The sequence below is a fragment of the Ascaphus truei genome, chromosome 4 (genome assembly GCF_040206685.1).
Source record: "Ascaphus truei isolate aAscTru1 chromosome 4, aAscTru1.hap1, whole genome shotgun sequence".
Taxonomy (NCBI): domain Eukaryota; kingdom Metazoa; phylum Chordata; class Amphibia; order Anura; family Ascaphidae; genus Ascaphus; species Ascaphus truei.
Window position 1 is genome coordinate 365,760,759 of NC_134486.1, and position 25,000 is coordinate 365,785,758.

At 43.9% G+C, this 25,000-nt stretch overlaps 1 protein-coding gene across 5 annotated transcripts in view; it reads right to left on the minus strand.

Moving 5' to 3' along the window:
• Positions 1 to 25,000, minus strand: part of ROCK2 (Rho associated coiled-coil containing protein kinase 2) — a 231,759-nt gene that overhangs the window by 129,681 nt on the left and 77,078 nt on the right. For 4 of the 5 annotated variants that reach the window (XM_075598366.1, XM_075598367.1, XM_075598365.1 and 1 more), the window contains exons 2-5: positions 11,414 to 11,495; positions 7,969 to 8,069; positions 1,951 to 2,088; positions 1,197 to 1,457 (exon numbers count right to left, since the gene is read on the minus strand). In XM_075598366.1, the coding sequence (XP_075454481.1) occupies positions 1,197 to 1,457; positions 1,951 to 2,088; positions 7,969 to 8,069; positions 11,414 to 11,495 (582 nt within the window). Of the gene's footprint in view, positions 1 to 1,196; positions 1,458 to 1,950; positions 2,089 to 7,968; positions 8,070 to 11,413; positions 11,496 to 25,000 lie in introns of those variants that run through there. The other variant, XM_075598369.1, reaches the window with a different exon arrangement.

The following is a 25,000-nucleotide window of genomic DNA, read 5'->3' on the forward strand; positions in this document are numbered from 1 at the left end:
TATGAGCTAACACAAGTCTGGCACCAGATGGCACTGCAGGAGTCCAACTGCTACACATGAATCAACAGAGCAGCTACGCTTCCCATTCAAAAGCCATCATAAGAATACATTCCTCATTTATTATTCCCATGTTTTCCAGACCTAGAACTATATCCTACACGGTGACATCTAAGTGGGCTGTAAAACATGTTGGTACATCCTGTACTTTAGTGCTGTTGATATTAGCAAAACCCTAGGGGTTGAAAGCAGCAGTCAGGATGGATATATGTGAATTGTGGCGGTAAGGTCACTGATATCCTTCTCCCACACTGGCAAATATGTTCAGTGCTTCAACTCTTCATTCAGGACTTTTACAGTGTTGGTCTGCATGTGGCAAGTGCCACGCACACATATTACCACCAAAGCAGCTTAGGAAGAGGTCCTTCACCAATAAATCAGAGCTGGCTTTATCAATTGCTTAACCTTATCTTTACACCAGTACAAAAAAAAGGCTTACGTTCAAGAGTAAGTGTTGGTGTCCTGGAACAGGATTACACATTTTCTGTGTCTCTTTGCAGCTCACTGATTTCTGTCTCCCTAGTTCAGCTGCTTGTTAGTTCCCCTGTTCCAGCAGCTAGCTGCATGTGTAAAGATACATTATTGACACTTTCCCTCTTTACACAGCCACTAGTTGGTTGCCCTGGCAACCTCCCATTTCTCATTGCCATGAGAATGGTTTAGCCTGTTGTTCCCCTGCCCCTTTCTCTTTTATGGAATGGTCCTTAGACTCTTCCTGTCTACCACAGGACAATGTGCCCTTTTCCATTCAAGCAGGCTTTGCGAATACATGCTACCCTCCATTACACCCCCTGCAAGGCCATCCTTTTTTACCACCCCCCCCCCATACCAAGACACCCTCAGCTAGAGAGGCTCTCTCTCACTACATTACACCACCTGCAAGTACCTTTTATATTTCTGTTGACTCCCCCAATAAAGTTAAAAAAAAAAATAGAAGGATTTTGTGTGCTTTAAAAAGGGGATGAGTTAAACCACTGGAGTCATTCACATCCTACAGGTGATCCTGGTTCCAGAAGAGTTGGTGTCATTATATTTGGTATAGAATATTGCTCGGGGAACTCCAGCACCGACAATTTAAGTGTGGATTTCAACCCATGTTAAATCTAGCCCAGGCTGGGGGGGTTTCTATGCATACTTACTTCATCCATCTTCATACAAGTTCCAAAGTCTGCCAGCTTGAGGTGCCCGTGTTTATCCAGAAGCATATTGTCGGGTTTCACATCTCGGTGGATTAGCCCCATGGAGTGAATCGCGTCCAGGGCAAGGACAACTTCGGCAGTGTAGAATTTAGCCCATTTCTCAGGCACGTCATAATTACTCATAAGGTTCACAAGGTCACCGCCGGGCATGTACTCCATCACCATGTAGAGGTATTTATCATCTTGAAAGGCACAAGAAAGCTGTAAAATATATATATAAAATCATGTTCTATTTTAGATTTATGGTTTCCAGAATCGCATACATAACTTTGTCATGTTTCATCACATATCTTGACATTGGTATTGATTTGTGGCCTCCAAACGGTCATCCATTGGCCGTCTTTTCATATATACACACACACACACACACACACACACACACACACACACACACACACACACACTTGCTGTATACATTTAAATATACGTATTGCGAGTGAAAGAACAATGACCTATGAGAGGAACAGGTACACTTTAGAGAGGCACTTCCTCATACATTTGTTTTTTTTTTATGTATTCCTCATTATTTTTTACTTTTGTGCACAAAAAGGTCTGTATGGAGAGTAACATGATCACATCCCACTCACGTGGGGTAAAGCTATTTGCAGGGCAAAATTCCTTCTGCGAGGTAAGAACACGCAACTAACACTTACACAACCGCAAACGCTACATGCATTATACATAAAATCCTTACCTGAACTACCCACGGACTATTTGCAAAGGCCATGATATCCCTTTCTTCCCAAAAAAAGGCAGAGTCGGATCTCTTGATCATCTCAAATTTACTAAGTAGTTTCATTGCGTACACCTTTTGTGTGTTTTTATGGCGAACCTGTTACAAACAGAAAAGAAAGTTAATGACACTGCCTGTATGGTTAAAGCCTCAGTCCCACTTCCATCCAATGCGTTATTTTTATTTTTTGTTTATGCTTAAAGATTTTACACATTTTCTTTCAGAAACGAATGCAATTTCTTTTTAATAACTTCCTTCCAACGCCCTCGGCCGGCTTCCATTTTCACAGAACTACTTGGTGTAAAATATTTCTGCGAGAGCTTTTGAGCTTAGACTTCGAAAGCTATTAAACATGTCTTGAGCTAGTACACAATCATATTCTACTGGATACAGGTCCAATGTGGTCTTTCTCCCTCCTAATAGAGGTAACTGAGAATTTTAATCCTAATAGAGATATATTAGTATTTTATCTGGTAGTGTTAGGACTTGCGAACAGGTGTCTGCCTTGTCATGGCTCGCAAGCTTACAACGCTTTGGCCAAAGCGTTAAACTAAATGACCCTTTTTCAAGAGAATATATAAGTATTTTACTGTGTATTTTTGTCATATTGGATGTAGCATTGGGCTTCTCTGTCGTTTGTTCTAATATACAATCATCAAGTATATTGACTAGTTGCCTGGTCAAGCCCCTTCACTTTATTGTAAATTGGAACATAGGGGACAGGAGCAGTCTCTTTCTAAGGGGCTATAAGAAATTGTGGTACCTCGCTCAAAACCTTAAATAAAGTAAAGAATGAGGTCGCGTGCTGCCAGGGATAAGTACGTAGACAAAAGGGATATAGATGTGAAGAGCACATCAAAAAGATCCCCACTAGAGCGCACCGCAGACCTCAGTGATATTAGATCTTGGTCCTTTAGTACGCAAAACATACAACATTAAAACTTTATTGTGACATAATTGTCTAAAATACTACCTAACTAATTTAAAAATTAATTTAACAATTAGACTGTAAGCTCCTTGGGGCAGGGACTCCTCTTCCGAAATTTTACTTTTATGTCTAAAGCACTTATTCCCATGATCTGTTATTTATATTATCTGTTATTTATTTGATTACCACATGTATTACTACTGTGAAGCGCTATGTACACTAATGGCGCTATATAAATAAAGACATACAATACAATACAAAAATGATGCTCCCAGTGCGTCTGTGATGCTAGTAATTAGCTCAAGATATGTTTATCCAATGAGGGAATATACGTGAAAATTAGATGATTTTAGTCTTTTTTACTCTCTCTTATGACAAATCCACTTACAGAAACCAATGGGTGTGGTATTAATATACCTTTTGTTTAACCCTGAATTAATAAGAGGAGGTATGTCTGAAATTGAGTGTCCAAAAATGACTGGTCTTGAAAGGAATAGTACTGAGTATCAAAGGTATATAGCACGACTGACACCTTATTGGTGGTGTATATCCTCTATATATGTATACATGAGTAATAACCTTAGATGGAAAGAGTTATTGTCTCAGTATTAGATCTCTATAGTCTATTCCCATCCATGGTAATGTATATTGTCATTGTGGATATCGGTTGTTGACTCCATATTTCCGAGATGGTATGTTTGTCCTATGTACTCTTGTGTTCTGTATCTCATAGATCAACAATGTATAGTGCCCCTTACAATAAACTTTGTAGATGTAACCAGAAGTAATATTCAAGGGGTTGATTGCGTAATGGCGTAATGCCAAATTGCCTCGATAATGTACAGCTGAATGTGTGAAATTAGGTGTCCAGTATATTCCGGTTTGCAATAAAGCCAAGAAACAAGGTTCAAGAGGTGTGCGTGTATAGTATATCTTTATTTATATAGCGCTTTACAATACACGTGACATAATATTATACAACAAAGGGAATAAGCGCTTCACACATAAAACCAGAGGATAGGGAGTCCCTGTCCCAAAGAGCTTACAATCTAAGTGGGAAGCATATGAGGTCTACGGAAAGGTTCGGACAAACACTGAACATGTGTTGGTTTTTGCAGCACTGATGGGGTATGCATCAGATCGCCTCAGCACAGAATAATGTTACATTATGGTCTCATTTTTGTGTTTCTATTAAAAATAAAATGTTAATCAGACTTGACTGGGCCAAATGCATCATGCAGGAACATGTGATGTACAATCTGCATGAAACCGTACTTCTCTCTAGCACATTCTTGGACATTGTGGAGACATAATGGCTTGTTTAAATGTTTTATTGTACTAAATCAGACCACGCACACTGCCGCTCACTAATTCATCTCGTCAAGACAGAGATTAGTTACAAAAGATAAATAAATGAATTGGCGCTTCGTGCAGCCAAGTACTTCTAGTAACAATGGGTTAATCTCCATGATGTGGTTGTGACACATACTGACAGGATAACTCTGAGGCAGAGGTGGGCAACCTATTTTTCAATGTAACCACAGGTGTGGCGAATATTCTCCACGTGTGTGAAATTCTCCACATCATGTAAAATGTCCTCTATCTCCTCCCCCTTCCCCTCCTCCCCCCAATATCAGTCTCTGGCGCCGGCGGGTTCTGGGCTCCACTCCCGCCGTTCTCTGATTGGTCATCTTTTTCTCCACTCAGCACACGCTTCCTCACTGCTCCTGGCCACCGTCCGCGGCCCACCCCCTCAGCGCCAGCGCCACCACTGCCGCGCTTCCTGCATAGACCAATTTTAATCCAGACACGCTGGCAAACTCAAATGTGCCACACTTTCATGGCCAATTCGCCACTTGTTTGCGCTCTTTTTAACCACGAGTCAGCTAATAAAGGTATCACTTCTACCTTACCTTTGTTTGTATATGCTACGGGCCAACACAGAACCGCTCTCTATTTGTGTCTACATAGAAGAATGTAACAAAACAGAAGACAAGGAAAGAAAAGCAACAACAACAACAACGCATTCATTCTCCAACAAAGACACTTGTAAACACCAGCGATTTTCAACCGGGGTTCCGCGAGCACCCATCAGGGGTTCCGCGAGCACCCCTCAGGGGTTCCGCGAGCACCCCTCAGGGGTTCCGCGAGCACCCCTCAGGGGTTCCGCGAGCACCCCTCAGGGGTTCCGCGAGCACCCCTCAGGGGTTCCGCGAGCACCCATCAGGGGTTCCGCGGCCGCCAGAGGGGGGGAGCTGGGATAACTCTACCAGCTGTCCCAGGCCCGGAGGCACGGCGGCCACATAGCAGTGACCCGGCATCAGCAGCCACCGGCAGCTCATTGCTCTTTCCTCTCCCTGCTCCCTTAAAGACACTGTGTGTATGTGTGGGGGGGGGGGGGGGAAGGGGGGCAAGGGGGAAGGGGATAGAGTGTGTGTGCGTGTGTTTATGTGTGCGAGTGAGAGGGGGAGAGAGGGTATGTGTGTGTGCGAGTGAAAGGGGGAGAGAGGGTATGTGTGTGTGTGAGAGGGTGTGTGAGAGGGTGTGTGTGTGTGTAAGAGGGTTTGTGTGTGTGTGTAAGAGGGTTTGTGTGTGTGTGTAAGAGTGTGTGTGTGTGTGTGTGTGTAAGAGTGTGTGTGTGTGTGTGTGTAAGAGTGTGTGTGTAAGAGTGTGTGTGTAAGAGTGTGTGTGTGTGTGTGTGTGTGTGTGTGTGTGTGTGTGTGTGTGTGTGTGTGTGTGTGTGTGTGTGTGTGTGTGTGTGTGAGAGGGGGGAGTGTGAGTGTGTGCAAGTGAGAGGGGGAGTGAGTGTGCGTGTGTAAGTGAGAGGGGGGGAGTGAGTGTGTGTGTGTGTGTGTATATATAGAAGAGAGAGGGAGAGATAGAGGGGGAGAGTGGGCGTAAGGGAGAAAGTGTGGGGGAGGAATGTAAGGCTGCGGTCCCCGTGTACACTGTAGCACGTGCGCACGGGGGGGGGGGGGGTTGCGGCACGTGCACAGAACTTCACCACAATCTGCGGTCTTTGCCTCTCTCCAGAGATTGCGACGGGAGGGGGTGTTGTGGGGGTTTTGCAGGGGCGTGGCCATGACCTCACACGGCTGGTTCGCCCTCATTGGCTGAACCACCGGCGGGGCGGGGCCACGCCACCGTCGCAAATACAATTTTTTTGTGTTTGCAAAATCCTGTCATAGAGTGCGGCTGCTAAACGCGCGCCGAGGTAGGTACTGGGCCCCATCAGATTGGGGGGTGGTGCTTGTACGCACAGTGCACGCCGAGCCGTGCGCTGAAGAACGCTCTGGGATCGCAGTGTGAGGGGGAGAGACACGAAAGATGGAGGATGAGGGGGCGAGAGATGGGGAGGGGATTGGGGTGCCCCAGAATTTCACAATCTAATTCTGGGGTTCTCCAACCAAAAAGAGGTTGAAAACCACTGGTCTACACACACACACACACAACACACACACACACACACACACACACACACACCAGCAACGTTAAAGTGAAAAAGAAACCTTTGTGGTTTCAAAATCTATGTACTCTAATTAAGGCTGCGGAACGGAGCGGAGGCGCGCGCGCACGCTGCGCGTTCACATCTACGGTCCTCTTTGAGGATGCCTATAGATGGCGCCAGCGCGCACGTCAGACGGAGCTGGCAAAGGCGCAAAATTGAAGGAGACTGAGCCAAGTGATTTTTTCGCGCGATGGCATGATCACGTGACCTGTCTCCTCCAATCAAAGTGCAATTACATTTTTAAAGTGACGCCATTTTTTTTTTGGATGCCGGTGATAAACACACACAACACAAAATTAAAGTTAATTTCCATACCGGGGGAAAGTGAACTTGTCTGCACAGTGCTTCAGATGCTGAATCTGAAAAAAATGCCCGTGGATGGGGATGTGAGGTAGGGAAGTGACGTCCGCACCGGAACGTCATTGCCACGCCCCCAGATCGCACCCGCTGCATACTCTGCAAAGCCATGGAAAAGCTCAGGCTTTAGCACGAGTATCGCAGCGTGAGTGCGCCTCCCCTCCATGCCGCTCCGTCTGTGTGAGTATAGGCGCAGCCTTAATCTATAAAGGTCTAAGACTCAGAAGGGGAAAGTAGGATATCGATGGCACTCGCAGGTCTCCTTTACACACACGGTGCATGCAGCGACCGAAACAGCAATCCTGTGATGTTGCAATAAAAGAAAACACCTTTTGCTTAAATAAGACCAGGGAGTTCATCGATATCTTACCTTTCCTGTATGCTGGTATTTACTCGAAGCTGCTCTTTATAACAGTGAGGTGTCCTCCTTCCGGGAATAATTATTGCGATAGGGGCACTCCAAGAAAATGGTCATAGAAATACCTATCTTGGCAAGCCTTGGGTTTTCGATCAGGAACAGAACATTGAAATAGTTGTGATAAGCACTTCAACATAAGAGAGAGATATATTCACATCTACATCTATATATCTCAATGTGGAGGGCTTGGGGCACACACTTAAATTAGAATACTGGAGACAGTGCTGCTGTCCTATAAGGTACCTATAGAGTACCTATAAAGTACCTATAAGGCAGTGGACAAAAATAACAAAGGGATAGGCACACCAACAATAAGCAAAAAATCTCTTTCATTGGACCGACATTTCGGCTTCCCTCTGGAGCCTTTATCAAGAGCTCTTCTACCAGAGGGTAACCGAAACGTAGGGCAGTAAAATACATTTTTGGTGTGCCTATCCATATATAATATAGATTTAAACATAATGCTGCTGTATTGCGTTTGTCTTTGGGTTGTACAATACAGCTCTAAGAACCAGAACTGAAAAGAAAGAAAAAACGTTACATCTTTGCCTTCTCTAAATTACAGTACTTGAGAATAAAACCATAGACCAGACAAGGGCAACGCCAGACCTTGAGGGCCACCCAAAGGTCCGGTTTTCAGGATATTCCTGCTTCAGCACAGGTGGCTCCGTTTTCGATCCCGAAAACCTGACCTGTTGGTGGCCCTTGAGGACTGGAGTTGCCCAGCCCTACCATGGACCATCATCCAACAAAAGGTTATAGTCTCACCAACTGGACTTCTCCAAAGGCGCCCCTTCCAATGACTTTCACAACATCATAATCTTCAGCTTTCATCTGCAGCTGACGGACGTCGCCCACAATTTTTTCATCTACATAAAAATTAAAAAGTTGTTGGTTTAGTCAAGAAAGTGCCTATTGAATCGCACACGTTAGAACTAGATTTCATTAGCTAGATCAGTGGTTTCCAACCTTTTTTTGGGTTAAGGAACCGTATCTGAAATCTGAGGAACCCCCAACCCTCTCTAACAGCGAGTCTGAGATCAGATGCATTGTAAATTCTTCTGTGTTTGGTACAATTTTAAAATTACCCGAAAATTACAGGGAACCCTTTAGGGATGCCCAGGGAACCTGGTTGAAGAACACTGACCTAGACCTTTGTATCATTCATTTCCCTATTTCTAGAGAAGAAGCTGACGTGTATTCGCCAGGTCAACCACGGTTGGAGCCAGCACGTGTAGTGCTTTGGAAAGTACATTGATACCTCTCTTCTGCCCCCTTAGCTGGGCCCCTACTTGGCATCCTTTTAGTTCAGCAGTATGCAACATGACACACGCGTGTGCCGCCCTTGAGCCCTCAAAAGGGCCACAATATTGCCTTCTCAGTGCACATGAAGCAGGGATGTTGCCGTCACTCCCCTTCCAGCCAGTGTTTGAGTGCTGGTGTGTGCGCTGGTGAATGCGGTCCTGCTGCTCCTCTTGCACTGGGAAATAAGCCATAGGAGCAGGGCAGTATTTATCAGCATGGTCTCTGAGCAGCTAAGGGAACCGTGAGAAGCTACGACCTTCAGCAGCAACGTCGCTGCTCCCTCCGCAATGGAGGAAGAGAGCAGGCGAGTGTAGCGGGCAGCGGGCGAAGCCTTCGCAGGCCACTTGCGACCCCCTGGGCCACCTGCAGTCCACCAATGTTTTAGAACAGTTCGTACCAATTGTGTCAGTATCCAGCCCTTTACTTGGGAAAACAATGTAAGGCTGCGCTTATAGTGCCCGCGACGCGGCTCCAAAACAAAAACAATTGACTCCGTCGCGAGCGCTTATAGTAAGCGCGACGGGTGATGGAGCGACCAACAATTTGGAAGCCGGGTAAATTAGATTTTTCAGAGACTGTCGCCACATGTGACTGTCTCTGAACCAATCAATGACCCCGTCGCTAGCGACGTCGCTGAAAGTTAAATTATAACTTTCGCGGGTGGCGACGTCATCGGTCGCGTCGCCAGCACTATAAGCACGGCCTAACCTGGCCTGGCAGCAAAATATTACTCCGATTGCATACCTGGTGTGTCACAAAGCTCAACAAGTGGCTGTCTGGATGCGAGTGCAATTGGCCGCCTGAAACTGGGAGCATGGAGAGAACATGAAAGGACAAAGGAAGCCTGAGGAGCAATTAGAGAGGCAAAGAGGAGAGCAGGTACAGACCAGGACAACTCACCGCAGCCGACTCGCCGCAAAGGTAACCCCCTAACCTTACCCCTCACCCCAAAATCCCCTAGTCCTTTCCCTAACCCTTAATATTCACCCTCAAAACCTTAATCCTTACCCCCTAGACCTTTACTCTAAACATCTAAACCTGAACTCCGTACCCATAAACCCATAATCGGAGCCCTAACCCTAAAATCCCTAACATTACCCTAAAGATAACCCCTTAATAACTTACCTTAGTGGCGAGACAGCCGGTGGCGGAGAGTTGGCCAAGGCAAATTGTCCCATTTCGGAGCAGGTAGTCATCAGCGAACATAGGATATCAATCAACATTATGTACTAAACACTGACCAATAAGGAAGATACCTAAACTTTCACAGGCCTTGCAAGTTTCCATTATATAGGTTTTCAAATGGTTGTCAGCACAAGTTCACAAGTGATGACGTTAACACACAATGTATAAAGAAATCAATATGGTTTCTCAATAGAGATGAATAGTTGAAGTTCAACATTTCCGATTCTCAAATCGTGTTCAATAAGCGCTCAACTGTATTAGTGAGTCACATCCAGCAAGACGATGGAAACTAGTTTCATGATAAGTCATCGCCAGATAATGGGGGTTTGGAGGATCTTACATAAAACCACCAAGCACAAAATCATGCAACAAAGTCTATCTTGACTTGACCACCATCAATATTGTGAACCCTGCAGGTCTTTTTCGCTGAAGCAAATGAGTAATGTAATGATCTAGCAACCAAACTGGAGAAGTAAGGTTTTCCCCGAGTCTCTAATTGGGGCAATTGTCCCTTAACCTGACATTTTATCATTTCTCATCATGTGACTTTGTTAGCACAGGTCATCTAGTGAACATGCTGTACTGAATATAAAAGTAAAAACAACTCATGGGCTATATACAAAAATGATCTCTGATATACTGGCACATCCTGCAAATTACAGAAAGATAGAATATTGGAATGTAGTATTTTGAGGCATTCGTTGTTGAACTTCCCTTCAGCCGCTAATAAAACGCAGAACTGGATAAAACGTGGACGACATATTTGAGTTATTTGTGACCATGTTTTGATTCTCAAGCTCTACTCCATAAAACTTTTTTTTTTCTATGGCATTTCTCCAAAACTTTTTATGGACCTGATATTTTTAGGTTTTTAATGGGATAAAATGTCGAAAGATATGCAAGTAGAATCTCACCGTTCAGCTACTATTCATTCAACCAGCTGCAATGTAGACGCCTGCTTATTCGCCCATTTAGCCAGTGTTAGCTCCCATTCACCTAGTTGTATAGATCAGTGGTTTCCAACCTTATTTTGGTTCAGGAACCCTATCTGAAATTCAGAGGAATCCCAACCCTCTCTAATAGAGTGTCTGAGATCAGATGCATTGTAAGGAACCCCAACCCTCTCTAATAGCGGGTCTGAGATCAGATGCATTGTAAGGAACCCCAACCCTCTCTAATAGCGGGTCTGAGATCAGATGCATTGTAAGGAACCCCAACCCTATCTAATGGCGTATCTGAGATCAGATGCATTGTAAGGAACCCCAACCCTCTCTAATAGCACGTCTGAGATCAGATGCATTGTAAGGAACCCCAACCCTATCTAATAGCGTATCTGAGATCAGATGCATTGAAAGTAAACCCCGAACCCTATCTAATAGCGTATCTGAGATCAGATGCATTGTAAGGAACCCCAACCCTATCTAATAGCGTATGTGAGATCAGATGCATTGTAAATTCTTCTGTATTTAGTACAATATTAAAATTACCTAAAAATTATGCCCGGTCAACCCAAGGGTTCCTAGGAACCCTGGTTGAAAAACACTGGTGTAGATATTGTATCAATACAAATGTTGTGCTTTCTACTAATACCTGTAGATAATTTCTGTGTGGAGTTACCCGTTAACTGCATTCAACCAAAGCACCACAACATACAGTAATGGCAGTTTCTACTTTAACGTTGAACCTCACTCATCCGGCCACCACAACACATCCGAACACTTACATCTATTTAGGAAGTTATCGATATTCTTGTTTTTTCGTAGTGCAGGGAAATCAAGATCAAGGACCAAAGAATTGAGGCCATCCTGTAAAACACAAAAAAAAAAACAACTGATTAACAAAACATGTTTGACGCCCAGGAAACCGAACCGCGGCAAATGAAAACCGGAAAGAAAATATTTGTACTTTATTTCCTTTTGTCGATTAAAAATGACTTACGCTTTCATATAGTAATCTGCTGATCGTTGTTCTCAAGACATTACATGGCCATGTCCTTGGAATTGCCCTGATTTATCTCAGGAATATATCTGAAGGGACGAGGTGTAGTGGTTAATGAGGTCTTTAGTACACCAATTGAATGGTCCAATTCTTGCCTGAGTAATTCCCGCTTTCTTACACACCCCCACACACACTTTTCATATCATTGAGCTGTATATCACGATGCATAATAAAGGAAATACATCTTGTTTGGATTCCTCAAATTTTTTAATATTATTAATGATGAAAAAAACTTCCTCCCCAATGCCAGATTCCCACGGGTAACCCGCGTCCAACACCAGACTAATGAGATCATCACGTAGGTATGGACCTGTCACCACATTACAGTAACTTGCAGCAACACTGTGTGCTTTGTCTGCATTGGCTCGGAGCAGTTTCCTAGTTAATAGTACCGTTAACGGATATTAATATGAGCCATTTGATCAATTCTCCCGGCTGTAAAACTGGGGCTAATAATATTGCAAAAACCTGCCCTTGGTTTATTAAGGAAAAGGGCCACCCCAGGGGAGCTTATGACGTACGCCATTGCTCGGTTTTTAGGGGCAGTACGTGATCGCTCCTAAAACCGTGATCGCCCCCTCCCAGTCACATAACCCAGGCCTGATCGAGTTCAGAGTGCCAGAGTCCGTAACCCCAGCGGTGGCACAACTCTATGGCACTGGAAGGGTTAATAACCTCTCTATAGCTCCATATACAGGGACAGAGCAATCAGTTATCGTTTCTGGTTTGGCGGCCGTCCCCTTAATAGCCCATTGCGAGGGGTGCTCTCAGGACCTCCGACCTGCATCAATCAGATGCCTCGTCAGTAGAACCCAGGCGTGTGTGTGTTACGGAACGAGCCACTCAATGTAGAACAGTATATGGTCCAGTCAACCAGAGTAAGACACCGCCTGTCCTCCAGCTGCACAGGTTAAGTCGCCCAAGCCAGGTAATATGCCACTGAGATGATTTCGCTCTTTGCTTCCTCCATTTCTGCAACTGAAAGGTCACTCAGGAGCAAGAGACTTGCAGCTCTGTCATAACCAAGAAGACGAGGTTACCGAGTGGCATGAAAGTGTACCAAAACAAAATGGCCACTCATCTAATGTGAGGGGTTACGTGACATGTCAGTTACTCAAAAGGGTACACGTTTCATGTCAGTAACTACAGGCATACCCCGGTTTAAGTACACTCACTTTAAGTACACTCGCGAGTAAGTACATCTCGCTCAATAGGCAAACAGCAGCTCACGCATGCGCCTGTCAGCATGTCCTGAACAGCAATACCGGCTCCCTACCTGTACCAAAGCTGTGCGCAAGCGGGGAGACTATAGAGCCTGTTACACATGCGTTATTTACATCAGTTATGCACGTATATGACGATTGCAGTACAGTACATGCATCGATAAGTGGGGAAAAGGTAGTGCTTCACTTTAAGTACATTTTCGCTTTACATACATGCTCCGGTCCCATTGCGTACGTTAATGTGGGGTATGCCTGTGTTACATACATGCTCCGGTCCCATTGCGTACGTTAATGTGGGGTATGCCTGTGTTACATACATGCTCCGGTCCCATTGCGTACGTTAATGTGGGGTATGCCTGTGTTACATACATGCTCCGGTCCCATTGCGTACGTTAATGTGGGGTATGCCTGTATACAGATAATGATTTTGTTTACATGGTGATCTATCCGCAGAAACAGCCACATATAACCCCCAACCACCAAGTAAGCAAACAAAGCGTATGCGAGAAGTATCCATGGCCCTTACAGCAGACACCCAAGGGAACCTATCCCTTACATATACATATATATTCACCAAGTACACTTGTTCAGACTTCAACTAAGGAAACCAATGCAATAGGAAATAAAGAAAGGTCCCACTGCATGCCCTTGAAAAACAATCACTTTTTATTTATCCAAAAAAACATTTTGGGCAAGACACTATTACGCCCTGAACACCATGACATATATGGGACGGATACAGCGGCCATGGAGTCTTGCTGTCCCCTTATGTGTCACTTTGTTACAATGCCATGTTATATTACAGATATCTTACATCTGCACTAGGAGACTGATTTCAACCAAATAAAACCCCTGCACTAGGGTTCGAATCTTCTTCACATCTAGGCCTCCGCATATACTGTATCTACTCTAGACTAGAGGCAGTCACCAACTGTGTATTAACACGTAATGGGGGAGAATTGAACGGCATGAGGACGGGTTGCTGATTTCTACGTATTGCCCTTATGGACTAGCTGCAAAAGAACAAATACCTTGAGGTTCTAATCATGTGACATCAACAGTAGACCGACCGTACAATGTGTCAGAAATAAACCTCTTTATTAGAAACTCATAGGTTCGTAACCAAAGCTTGTGCAGAAGTATGCGACTAATATTTTGGACCCACATGTGCCTTCCAGGATTCAACTGTAGGTGGCAGTTTTACAAGGAAATAAGGAGTTTCCGAGATGAAATAAAGTGGTGTGCCAGGCTGCCGGCTGCCCATATCTAAATACTCTATAACAGGGGAGCGCAACTCCAGTCCTTAAGCCCCCAACAGGTCAGGTCTTCAGCATATCCCAGCTTCAGCACATGGGGTTCAATCAGAGGCTCACTCAAAGACAGAGTCTCTGATTGAGCCACCTGTGCTGAAGCAGGGACTGATTGAGCCACCTGTGCTGAAGCAGTGATATTCCTGAAAACCTGACCTGTTGGGACGGGGCCTGGAGGACTGGCGTTGAGCAGCCCTGTTCTATAATATGGTTTGTATAACAGGTCTCTTCACCGAAGTGAAGAAGCTTTAAACGCATGACTACCGTTCTCAACACATCACTTCCTGTTTGTCCTGTCTGTGGCGTTCCGCCAACACAAGCACCAGGATACACATTACACTTCAACGCAAAGGTGACGCCGCCAGGCTCACAGGAACAGACTGGCCAATCTAAATGCAAAAAATAACACAGCTGGCTAGGGAAATGTGCACCTACACCAGGGACGGGCCACTCCAATCCTCAAGGGCAACCAACAGGTCAGGTTTTAAGGATATCCCTGCTTCAGCACAGCTGGCTCCAGCTGTGCTGAAGCAGGGATAGGCTGACATTAGCCTGAATTATAACGCCAACACAAAACAACAACAACAACAACAACAACAACAACAACAACAACAACAACTGAACAGGGGGGAAATTTAACCTAAAGGGCAGTACCTCCTGGTACTAACAAGTGAACCCATCGCAGTGATACGTTTAAAAATCCTCTTTAAAAAAAAAAATTTAAAAAGGGAAAGTATTTTATTAACATTTTTTTATTGAAAATAAAAGCTTTGGATCGTTTTGACAATCTTTATCCAATGTCTTTTGGTGATAAGACTCCCTTCAATCCAGTGCGCTCGTTTTCTTTTTTTTGCCCTCGTTAAAGTAATGAGGCCATCAGTCAAACAAATAAACGTAATTAGCGGATCAGCGTGGATTGAGCCTACGCAAAGAAATTAAAACATTCATTTGACAGGATAGAAATAAGTTAAATAGCACGGTTTCTTGCCCGCTATGAAGGACGGGGGGGGGGCTTCCAATTTTCTTTCCCACTAAATAGTCCTCTGAAGACTGAGTACTTCACTAGTACTTTTCTGTTTTGAAGAAATACTAAAGTAAATGAATACTCTCCACCACAGTGAGCTTTCTACAAAGCGTTGCTTGCTGAAACTTTGGAATTTTTGGGAATTTCTTTCCTCAATTAGCTTTGAGCCGGCACAGAAAGAATTATGTACAAAATGTATTTGGCTTTCGGGCCAAAGTTTGATACGCTTCTAAACATATCAAATAAGTGACGTAGTTACATAGCAGATGAGTTAAAAACAAAAAAGACATTTCTCCGTCAAGTTTAACCTATGTTAACATTTGACAACAAATAATGTATCCTATTATTTGTATTTACAGTATATTGATCCAGAGGAAGGCAAACAAAAAACCCCAGTGAAACATTAATATTATATCTGCCACCACAGTCTCCCTGGGTAAATGCTTCCCCTACCTCCGTAGTTTGTTTGACCAACGATGGCTTAATTACTTTGCAAACAGATGAACGGAAGCGACTGTTCTACTTGACTGCAGTATTCCTGCTGAAAAGCGATACACTTTCACACTTTCACAAGCTACAAAGACGTAAGAGTCTGGCTGATTGAGCCACCTGCGCTGAAGCAGGGATATCCTTAATACCAGACCTGTTGGTGGCCCTTGAGGACCTGAGTTAGCCACCTCTGATCTAGCGCCTTAAAATGGTTGTGCGCGTTCAATGCATCAACAACGTGTGTGCTTCCCATTTAATGCAATGCCAAATCGTGCTAAATCTTTAGCGACAATGCATATATCAAACTCTATGGCTACGGCCCCACTGCGCGTGTGGCGCGCCTGGCGGCGCTCGTTCCCTGCATCAGTGCGATCTGATGGACTCCAGGCATCTCGAGTCGGGGAGGCATGGCAGAGGCGCGGTGATGTCACGCGGCTGGTTCGCCCTCATTGGCTGAACCGTCGCCGTGACCAACGCTCGGCAGCCGCGCCAAATGACAAAAATCTTGGTCTTTTGCCAACGGCCGTCGCGCATCGAACGCGCAGGCCAACTAGGGCCTGCCCCACAGAGAGCTGTACTTTGTGTGTGGAGCGCACGCCATAGCGCGCAGCCGCGACCGCCAGGGACAGAGCCCAAGATCTGGAGCAGGTTAAAGCACCAGAACCAAGTGCACTCGTACTAACTGTGCGACTCATTTGCTTCTTCCATATTCCGCTGTGCAGATCTTTTCCTCCCACATGCTCCATATGGCAGAGACGTTTTTGTAATCCGTACACTTCAATAAAAAATGAAATGTTCCTGATCAGGCCCCAAAATAAAGCCACAGGAAGGAGATTCACTAATGCACACGCGTCCCCAACCTGTCTGGTAACTTTAACCCATCCCATACCCGAGTGGGCAGCAGCACAATTTCTTGCCATCCCACCTCGCAGTGAACGGGAATTCAAAGATTTGGACCTGCGTAATCGTTACCCACAACATGATGTTGTACGGCCTAAGTGCCTTTCACGTTTCATTGCGATGTATGGGATTTCGCTTTATAATCCGATCTTCAGGCAGGCCCATGTTTACTAAGCAGTGCGATATTGTAAGGCACCCGAAGGCTCGCTCAAATGAATTTGTTTTGACGGTCACAAATTCCTAATACTCCCGTCTATCGGCCTGACGCGACACGCTCTGGAAACTGGAGGAACACACTGACTCAGGCTATAGGCTAAATCTCTACGCTATTGCATCCCCAGGACCAAAGATTACTCAAGGCAGTGACACGTATAAGGGGTTAAATCTGGAGAGGGGGAGAAAAGAAAAAAAAAGAGGAAGATCACACACCCCCATTAGTGAAGGTTTAGGCAGGTGTTTATTTATAGACCTAGAACAAACAGCATCGTCCTGCTTTCTTCCTGATTGTACTAGAATCGAGGCAGAGAAGGGGTTGTCTGTCCTGAAACGCGTCAGCACCATCCTATATACCAGGCAATATATCATTTTGTGGACTAAAGTTTTAAATCTAGATAATAGATACTTTTGAATCAAAATCTGACAGATATTTTAAAATATATATTTTTTAAGAATCAAAGTAAGATTTTGTTTTTAGGTTTACAGAAATTAAGGAGGGGGTAATATATATATATAATATATAATATATAACAATATATATATTATAACAGACATTTAAAAAACAAACAACTGATATACAGTAGTTAACAGTTTACGAGTGTATCACAAATACAATAAAATCAACGGGGTTAAAACAATACTGTAAAAATGAAATCAACTATAAACGGTGTGCAATTTATTTGAAGTTAGAATGGTGAGCTGAGACTTAGGAAGGGTTTGATTTCCTTGTGCTGCTCCCCATTGTCTGATATCAGTGAGCTATACAGAGGAAAACTGGTCTCCACTGCACTCTTAGGCAATCAATCATTCTTTCAAGGCAAATCGACATAATTTATTTTTGCAGAGGTAAAAAAAAAAATGTATGTGCAACGTTTCGGGGTGGTCCCCTTCATCAGGTGCAGGGTGGTCCCCTTTGTCAGGTGCAGGGTGGTCCCCTTTGTCAGGTGCAGGGTGGTCCCCTTCGTCAGGTGCAGGGTGGTCCCCTTCGTCAGGTGCAGGGTGGTCCCCTTCGTCAGGTGCAGGGTGGTCCCCTTCGTCAGGTGCAGGGTGGTCCCCTTCATCAGGTGCAGGATGGTCCCCTTCGTCAGGTACAAGGTGGTCCACTTCGTCAGGTACAGGGCAGTTCCCGCCCCCTCTCCCCTCCCCCCCCCCCCCCCCGCTCCAAAAAGGTGTTTATATTTTGTCACCTGTGCAAAAATTCATTACTTAAACGTCGATTTGGCTTGAAAGAATGATTGCCTACGAGTTCAGTGGAGACCAGTACTTTTCGGTATAGCAGTTCAGGAGCCTATTGGGGTTCTTTCGATTCTCCTTTTCATGCACCGGGCCAAAGGAAAATGTTTGCGAGTGACCCTAACCATTTATATATTTCTGGACTGATATCAGTGTTCAACAAGAGTTTTTACAGACAAAGCCCCACCCTCCCCTCTCCCATCTTTATTGGCTCCCTGAATAGGACAGGGTGGGAGACCGGTAGAGTAAACACACGGTTGACAAACACTTTCCTATTCTGAGGCCCCAACGAAAAATAAATCATGGTCAATTATCAAAGAAACAAAAGTAGGGGTTGGCTTTAACCGTCTTTGACAAATGGTCCTGCCACCTCCATAGGCATGGACCTCGGACTCTATCAATGACGTGGCCTCCTGAGCGCTCAGCGTAATTGTTTCCTACTACCGCTGTTGGAAGCAGCAGGGGAGAGTCCCGCCTTCCGTTTAGTTACTGGGCAGATCGCGAACAGCCCCTAGAAAAATAACCAACCAACATGGCAAACAGCGCACATCACCCTTCATGACGTACGCTGTAAGTCTTTAGGGCACGGTAGGGGTGAAGCATGGTTACAGTGGTTTACGAAAAACAATTGGACCAATACATTCTTTATCTAAAATACTGCTTTTGGCCATCAGGCATTGCCCCTAACACAGGCACTTCGTATGGTATTGTATGGTATTTTCTGTGTACTTTGTCCGGAGTTGGGCTTTGGGGCTTACGATTACAAAGATATAGAACCAAAACTGTGTGACAGTCGTATTCAAAAAAAGTCAAAATGTTTAATGGACTTCCCCTTAATGCAAATTTAAAGCATACTGCTAGGTAGGACTGGTGCGTCAAGACACTAAGACATCTTACAGGCCCTTCATGTGAGAGTGAGCTGTAAAATGCTTTATGATTTAGCACCACTTAGTATATATGGCTCACGGAGCTCCTCATACGTCCTCCCAAGCCTGGCCCTACTGCCCCCTTCTCCATTACTGTTGGTAGCCCTATCAAACACCCAGTATCACAAGCATACTGCTTAGGTGCCACATTTGACTCCCTCAAATTCACAATGTAGCTAAAACCAGTAGATTTTACCTCCGTAACATTGCAAAGATTCGCCCTTTCCTCTGTCGCTCTATTGCTAAAACTCTACCACAGACCCTCCTTCCCTCCCATCTTCGACTATTGTATCTTTTTACTGTCCTGCCTCTCGCCTTTCTTCCCTACAAAATTGATCCTAAACGCTGCTGCTGCAAGAATAGCTTGACTTTTTCCTAATATGTCTCAGTGTCGCTTCTGCAGAAATCCCTCTCCTGGCTTCGTATTAAATCCCGTATCACTTTCAAAAATTCTCCTCCTCTCTTTTAAGGCTACACACTCCTCTGTCCCTCCTTACATCTCAGCCCTAATTTCTCACGATACATGCTCAAGGATGTCTTCTGTCTACATCTTTTCTACATAAAGCCCCCTCCCACTCTCAGCCCCACACCTCAGGAATGCCCTTCCTCTCAATATCCAACTAGCACCCTCTCTCGCCACTTTTAACGCCCATCTTAAAACTCACCACTTTAATGAAGCAATGGGTATCTCCGCTGGCTGATACTATACATCTCGTGTGCGTTTACCTTGACCCCTTGCAGACACACTTCCCATAACACCCCCTTAATGTCTATAAGTTCTCCCTACTTACCACTTAGATTATAAGCTCTTCGGGGCAGGGACTCCTTTGTTACTTTTATGCATGAAGCGCTTATTCCTATTATTCCATGTTACAGCTGTAAAGCGCCATGTACATACAGTATATGGCGTTATATAAAGATAAGGACAGGGATTAGGGAGTGATCAACTAAATCATACAAATTGTAATATAGAAAATAACTTCCAATTGATAATTCAAAGGTAGGTGCAGCTGTGATTTAAAGTGAATCAAGGAAAATAAGGGATACAAAATGTTTGTATCCCAGAAGAAAATTCACTTATATGCACACTACTGTGGTATAAAATGTAACTTTTAATACTAAATACTTAAAACATATATTACCGAAAAGAGTGGTATAATAAACATTAAAAATGAATTAAATGGATTAGACACACATGCACCGAGATATAGCTCTCATAAATATAGATATTCCAGTCAATAATTGCTACTGGAATCCTAGAGGCTGAACAGGGTGCAACCAGCCAAGGTGAGCCCAGAGGCTCAGCACTTACACACACTAGCACAATAAATTGTCCCTGACGAAGCTCCATAGTAGGAGGGAAACGCGCGTTGGACACGTGATTATGTCATCAGTCCCCGTTATGGGGCTGTTTTAACATAGTGTTTGTCCAGCAGCTCACTAGAGCAGCCATATATATAAAAACAGTGTAGCAGCTAGGGAATGGCTTCACTGACAGTGTTGCTAACTGGATGTTTGGGTATATAGTGACCTATCCCTGCTGGTGTTTGTGGCAACGCATTTATTGTGCTAGTGTGTGTAAGTGCTGAGCCTCTGGGCTCACCTTGGCTGGTTGCACCCTGTTCAGCCTCTAGGATTCCAGTAGCAATTATTGACTGGAATATCTATATTTATGAGAGCTATATCTCGGTGCATGTGTGTCTAAACCATTTAATTCATTTTTAATGTTTATTATACCACTCTTTTCGGTAATATATGTTTTAAGTATTTAGTATTAAAAGTTTTATTTTATACCACAGTAGTGTGCATATAAGTGAATTTTCTTCTGGGATACAAACATTTTGTATCCCTTATTTTCCTTGTTATATAAAGATATACATACATGCTATGTTTCAGAGATCAGGTATAAGGTCTTCCAAGTCCCACTGGGTTATAGTACTGTGGGCCTTTTCTTCTTCACTTGTAGTTATTATACAGGTAGGCCTCGCTTTTCCGACACAATGCGTCCCGCAAACCCGCGTCGGATGCGGGACAGTTGGAAAACGGGACTCATGTTAACCGGCGGCGGTTTACGTCGGATACGGGAAAACCGCGGCAGATAATGAGTTTTTGAACTGCATTATGTGTCGTCGGAAAACGCATGCAACTGACAACGAAACGTCGGAAAACGAGGACAACCTGTATTCACTAATGTAAAACAAGACCACCACTGGTAACGCAAGACCTCCTGTGAGCTTCTCGTATAACTGTACTGAAATATTATTTTCCATTTCTTTATGAATTATTATATTAATTCCTTCTAATATAACATGATTAAAAAATAAATAAAGATTATATATGTGTGTGCAAGTAAGTTTGCATTACTCTCATTCCAGCTTGTACTTTAGTGTTCTATAGTTCATCATTAGGATTTATTGAAAACGCGCTATATTAAATGGTATTTGATGGCTTCCTATTATGCTTAGAAAAACAAACCCAGTAACGCAGGAGTTAAATTGCAGAGCACTACTGTACCCAGTGGGATGATGCTAAATGCTCACTATGTAAATGTATACAGTGTCCCACAAAAATGCAAGAAAGCCAGAAATTCTGTGACAACGATGAAAAATGAAATGAACGGCATTTATTTAAAAAAAAAAAAAAAAATTTTGAATATGTATTGAATCTATTTATTTTACACACTTGCAGTGTGTCCACTCAGGTCATTGTGCCTTTTTATTCAACCCTAATGCACACCTGCCATTGCTTCCTTGTGGACTAACAGAGCCCACAGGGTAAGGAAAGTCCGTGTGTGTGAGACCTACAATAACTCACAATGTTGTATTTTAATAAAAAAAGGTACAACCCCTCGAAAAAAGTGTTAAGAAAAAAAAGAACAGGAAACCCGTTTTGTTTTTTTAATGTCTCCTTAGAACAAATATATTTAATAGTACCACAAACCTAACAAAACATTTTTTAGAATACGCAATTTTATGCAAACTAATAAAATTATTTGATATCCATCACTAAGGAAAGTGGAATTATTCTTTCAATGTTAATTCATTTTCTTCTACTCCCTCCATACCAGTATGGGAAATTCAGGTCCGGCTAGTTGGGGGAAGGACAAGAATGTAAACAAATCACAAATTAAATCCTAGGCCTACTCTGATTTTACTACCCAACATAATTTAGTGTTGTCCGCAAAAAAATGGACTTTGGTCTCTATGCAGCAGAGCGCGCATGCTCTGGACAGGCAGCAGCAGAGCGCACAAACCCGTAGAGGCAACAGAGCACAATACAGCCTCAACAGAGAGCAAATGCTGAACATAAAGCTCATAGCCTAGCTCAACGGCAGCATTCAGGTCCAATAATTGCCCTGTGGGATAAATAGCTAATTCGCCTAAACAGGAGCCTCAAGCCACACCCGTCACAGACTAATCTAATTGATTACATCATAGAAGACACTCCCTGCTTTTGAATTATTGGGTGGGATGAGCACAGCCCATTCTCATGGTCCGTACACTCATGACTAGCATCAACGACAGAAACGAAATCCTCTGCCACAGTGCCCATCATTAGGTGGGCTGAAGGGTATATAGCTTGTCGCAGAATACCACAAACCCAGTGGGAATCATGTTTATAGGATTGGCGAAGACCAGAGGTACGCCCACACCGGCTTGCTTCCCACTGGCCAAACAAATGTGGGATTTCGGGCAAATCATCATCTTTGCCTGGGAAAAAGTACGCCTGGAAGAATCCCTTTACCAAGATGTAGCAGAAGGAAACCAAAACCGGTGAGAAAAGAACGTACCCTCTTGATGGGTATGACACAAATAACGGCTCAAGTGGGAAAGCAGGGGGTCTTACAAGGGCTAATGGAGCCTGATTTGTTGAACGTTTTGTCCAACACCCAACTGGTCGGGGCTGGACTCCCCATTCATTTGTACTGGCATCGCTGGACTCCCCATTCATTTGCACTGGCATGGCTGGCCTTCCCATTCATTTGTACTGGCATGGCTGGCCTCCCCATTCATTTGTACTGGCATGGCTGGCCTTCCCATTCATTTGTACTGGCATGGCTGTCCTCCCCATTCATTTGTACTGGCATGGCTGGCCTCCCCATTCATTTGCACTGGCATGGCTGGACTCCCCATTCATTTGCACTGGCATGGCTGGCCTCCCCATTCATTTGTACTGGCATGGCTGGCCTTCCCATTCATTTGCACTGGCATACGAGAGACAGAAAGAAAAATGTGGAAAACAAAGACGTTGCTGTTAAATAGCTACATTCATAAAAACTGATTACAGATTTGTCTTTCAAACTTGTTTACTCATTAGCAGGTGTGTATTAAAGGATGTTTGAGCAAATTGTATTTGGATCCTAAGCAGACAGATACTTAGAAACATGTCGACGGTTTAATAAAGAAACTGAAAACATTCAACCGTGTAACTAAGTCTATACAATTCTCATCATATTAAACATATATTTACTATGTTTGCAAATGTTGGCCCTTACATACTGAAAGGGAACAGGACAATGTTATACACAACAAATACTCCTAAAATCCCTCCTAGAACAAAAGTGAATTCATTCAGGGGACCGGCTTAAGGAATCCCATCTGGGTAATTGATACTTTTGTATCTTTTATTATTATTTATTTTTAAATTGGACTTGGGATTGGTTTGATTTCCTCCGGCTGCTCCCGTTTGTGTGATGTCATGGTGTGATGTCATGGTGTGATCAGCAAGTTATTGGACAGCCAGAGTCCCCCTCCCCGTCCACGGATCCCAACATCCAACGGTGCTCAATCCTCATTCACCATTGGTTCTTAAAGCAGCATTCCCCCCTAGAGTCGTATAGGAATTTAACTCGTATGTTAGGATCTTGCCCCAAGCCCCAATTTAACCTCCTGGAAGTGGTCACTATGCCAAAGCAGGGGAACGCTGACACAGTCAGCCCTGGCACGTTTCTCAGATAACACTGCTTCCTCCAAAGGGACTTGTGATGAAGCAGTATCAGCTGCTAGGTGTCTCGGAGATGACATGGTGTGTGTGTGTGTGGTGTCCTTCACCTGCCACAGTCAAGATCTACAATAAAGGCCGTGATGGATAAAAAATACTATTAGAAACTGGAGCACAGATGAAATCATTAAGTTCTATGGGTGGAGTGGTCTGGGTACGATTTCCAGCATGTGCAGACAGAAAGAAGCCGGCACTCACATGGCTGAAGCCAACGATTTATTGTACCATTTAGGTTTCAGTCCTGCGTTTGGACCTTTATCAAGAATTCTGTATACTAAAAGAACTTTAAATATAGAATGCCCAAGATAGAGATATATATGTATAGAGCAAAAAGTGGGCGCCAATAAATCTCACTTTGGATATAGGAGTGCCTGTCCTTTTTGCTTTTTTGTATAGTCTCCTGGCCGTAGATATATAGATATAGATAAACAAGGATTACAGCGGCACACCACTGATGCTGGTATATTGACTGGGTGCATGAACCGCAAAAACATTGGCATAGAGGAGGAGCAGGCACTCCAGCTCTTGTGAAAAAATAGCAAAGGAGTGGGGATGGACGGACAGACAGACAGACAGACACACAGACTGACACACAGACAGACAGACACAGACAGACACACAGACAGACAGACACACAGACAGACAGACAGACAGACAGACAGACAGACACAGACAGACAGACACACAGACAGACAGACACACAAACAGACACACACACAGACAGACAGACACACACACACACAGACAGACAGACAGACAGACAGACAGGACAGACAACCAAAAAAAATATATATTTTATTATTATTATTTTTTTTTACTCGTGTTATATTAGAAGGAATTAATATAATTATTCATAAAGAAAAAGGAAATCATATTTATATATTCCCTCTTCAGAAACTAACAGGAGGCAAAACAATACATTATGGAATATACTGCTACAGAAGAGCAGAGAAACCTTAGATTTAATCTCAAGCTGCTTTTTAAATTCTG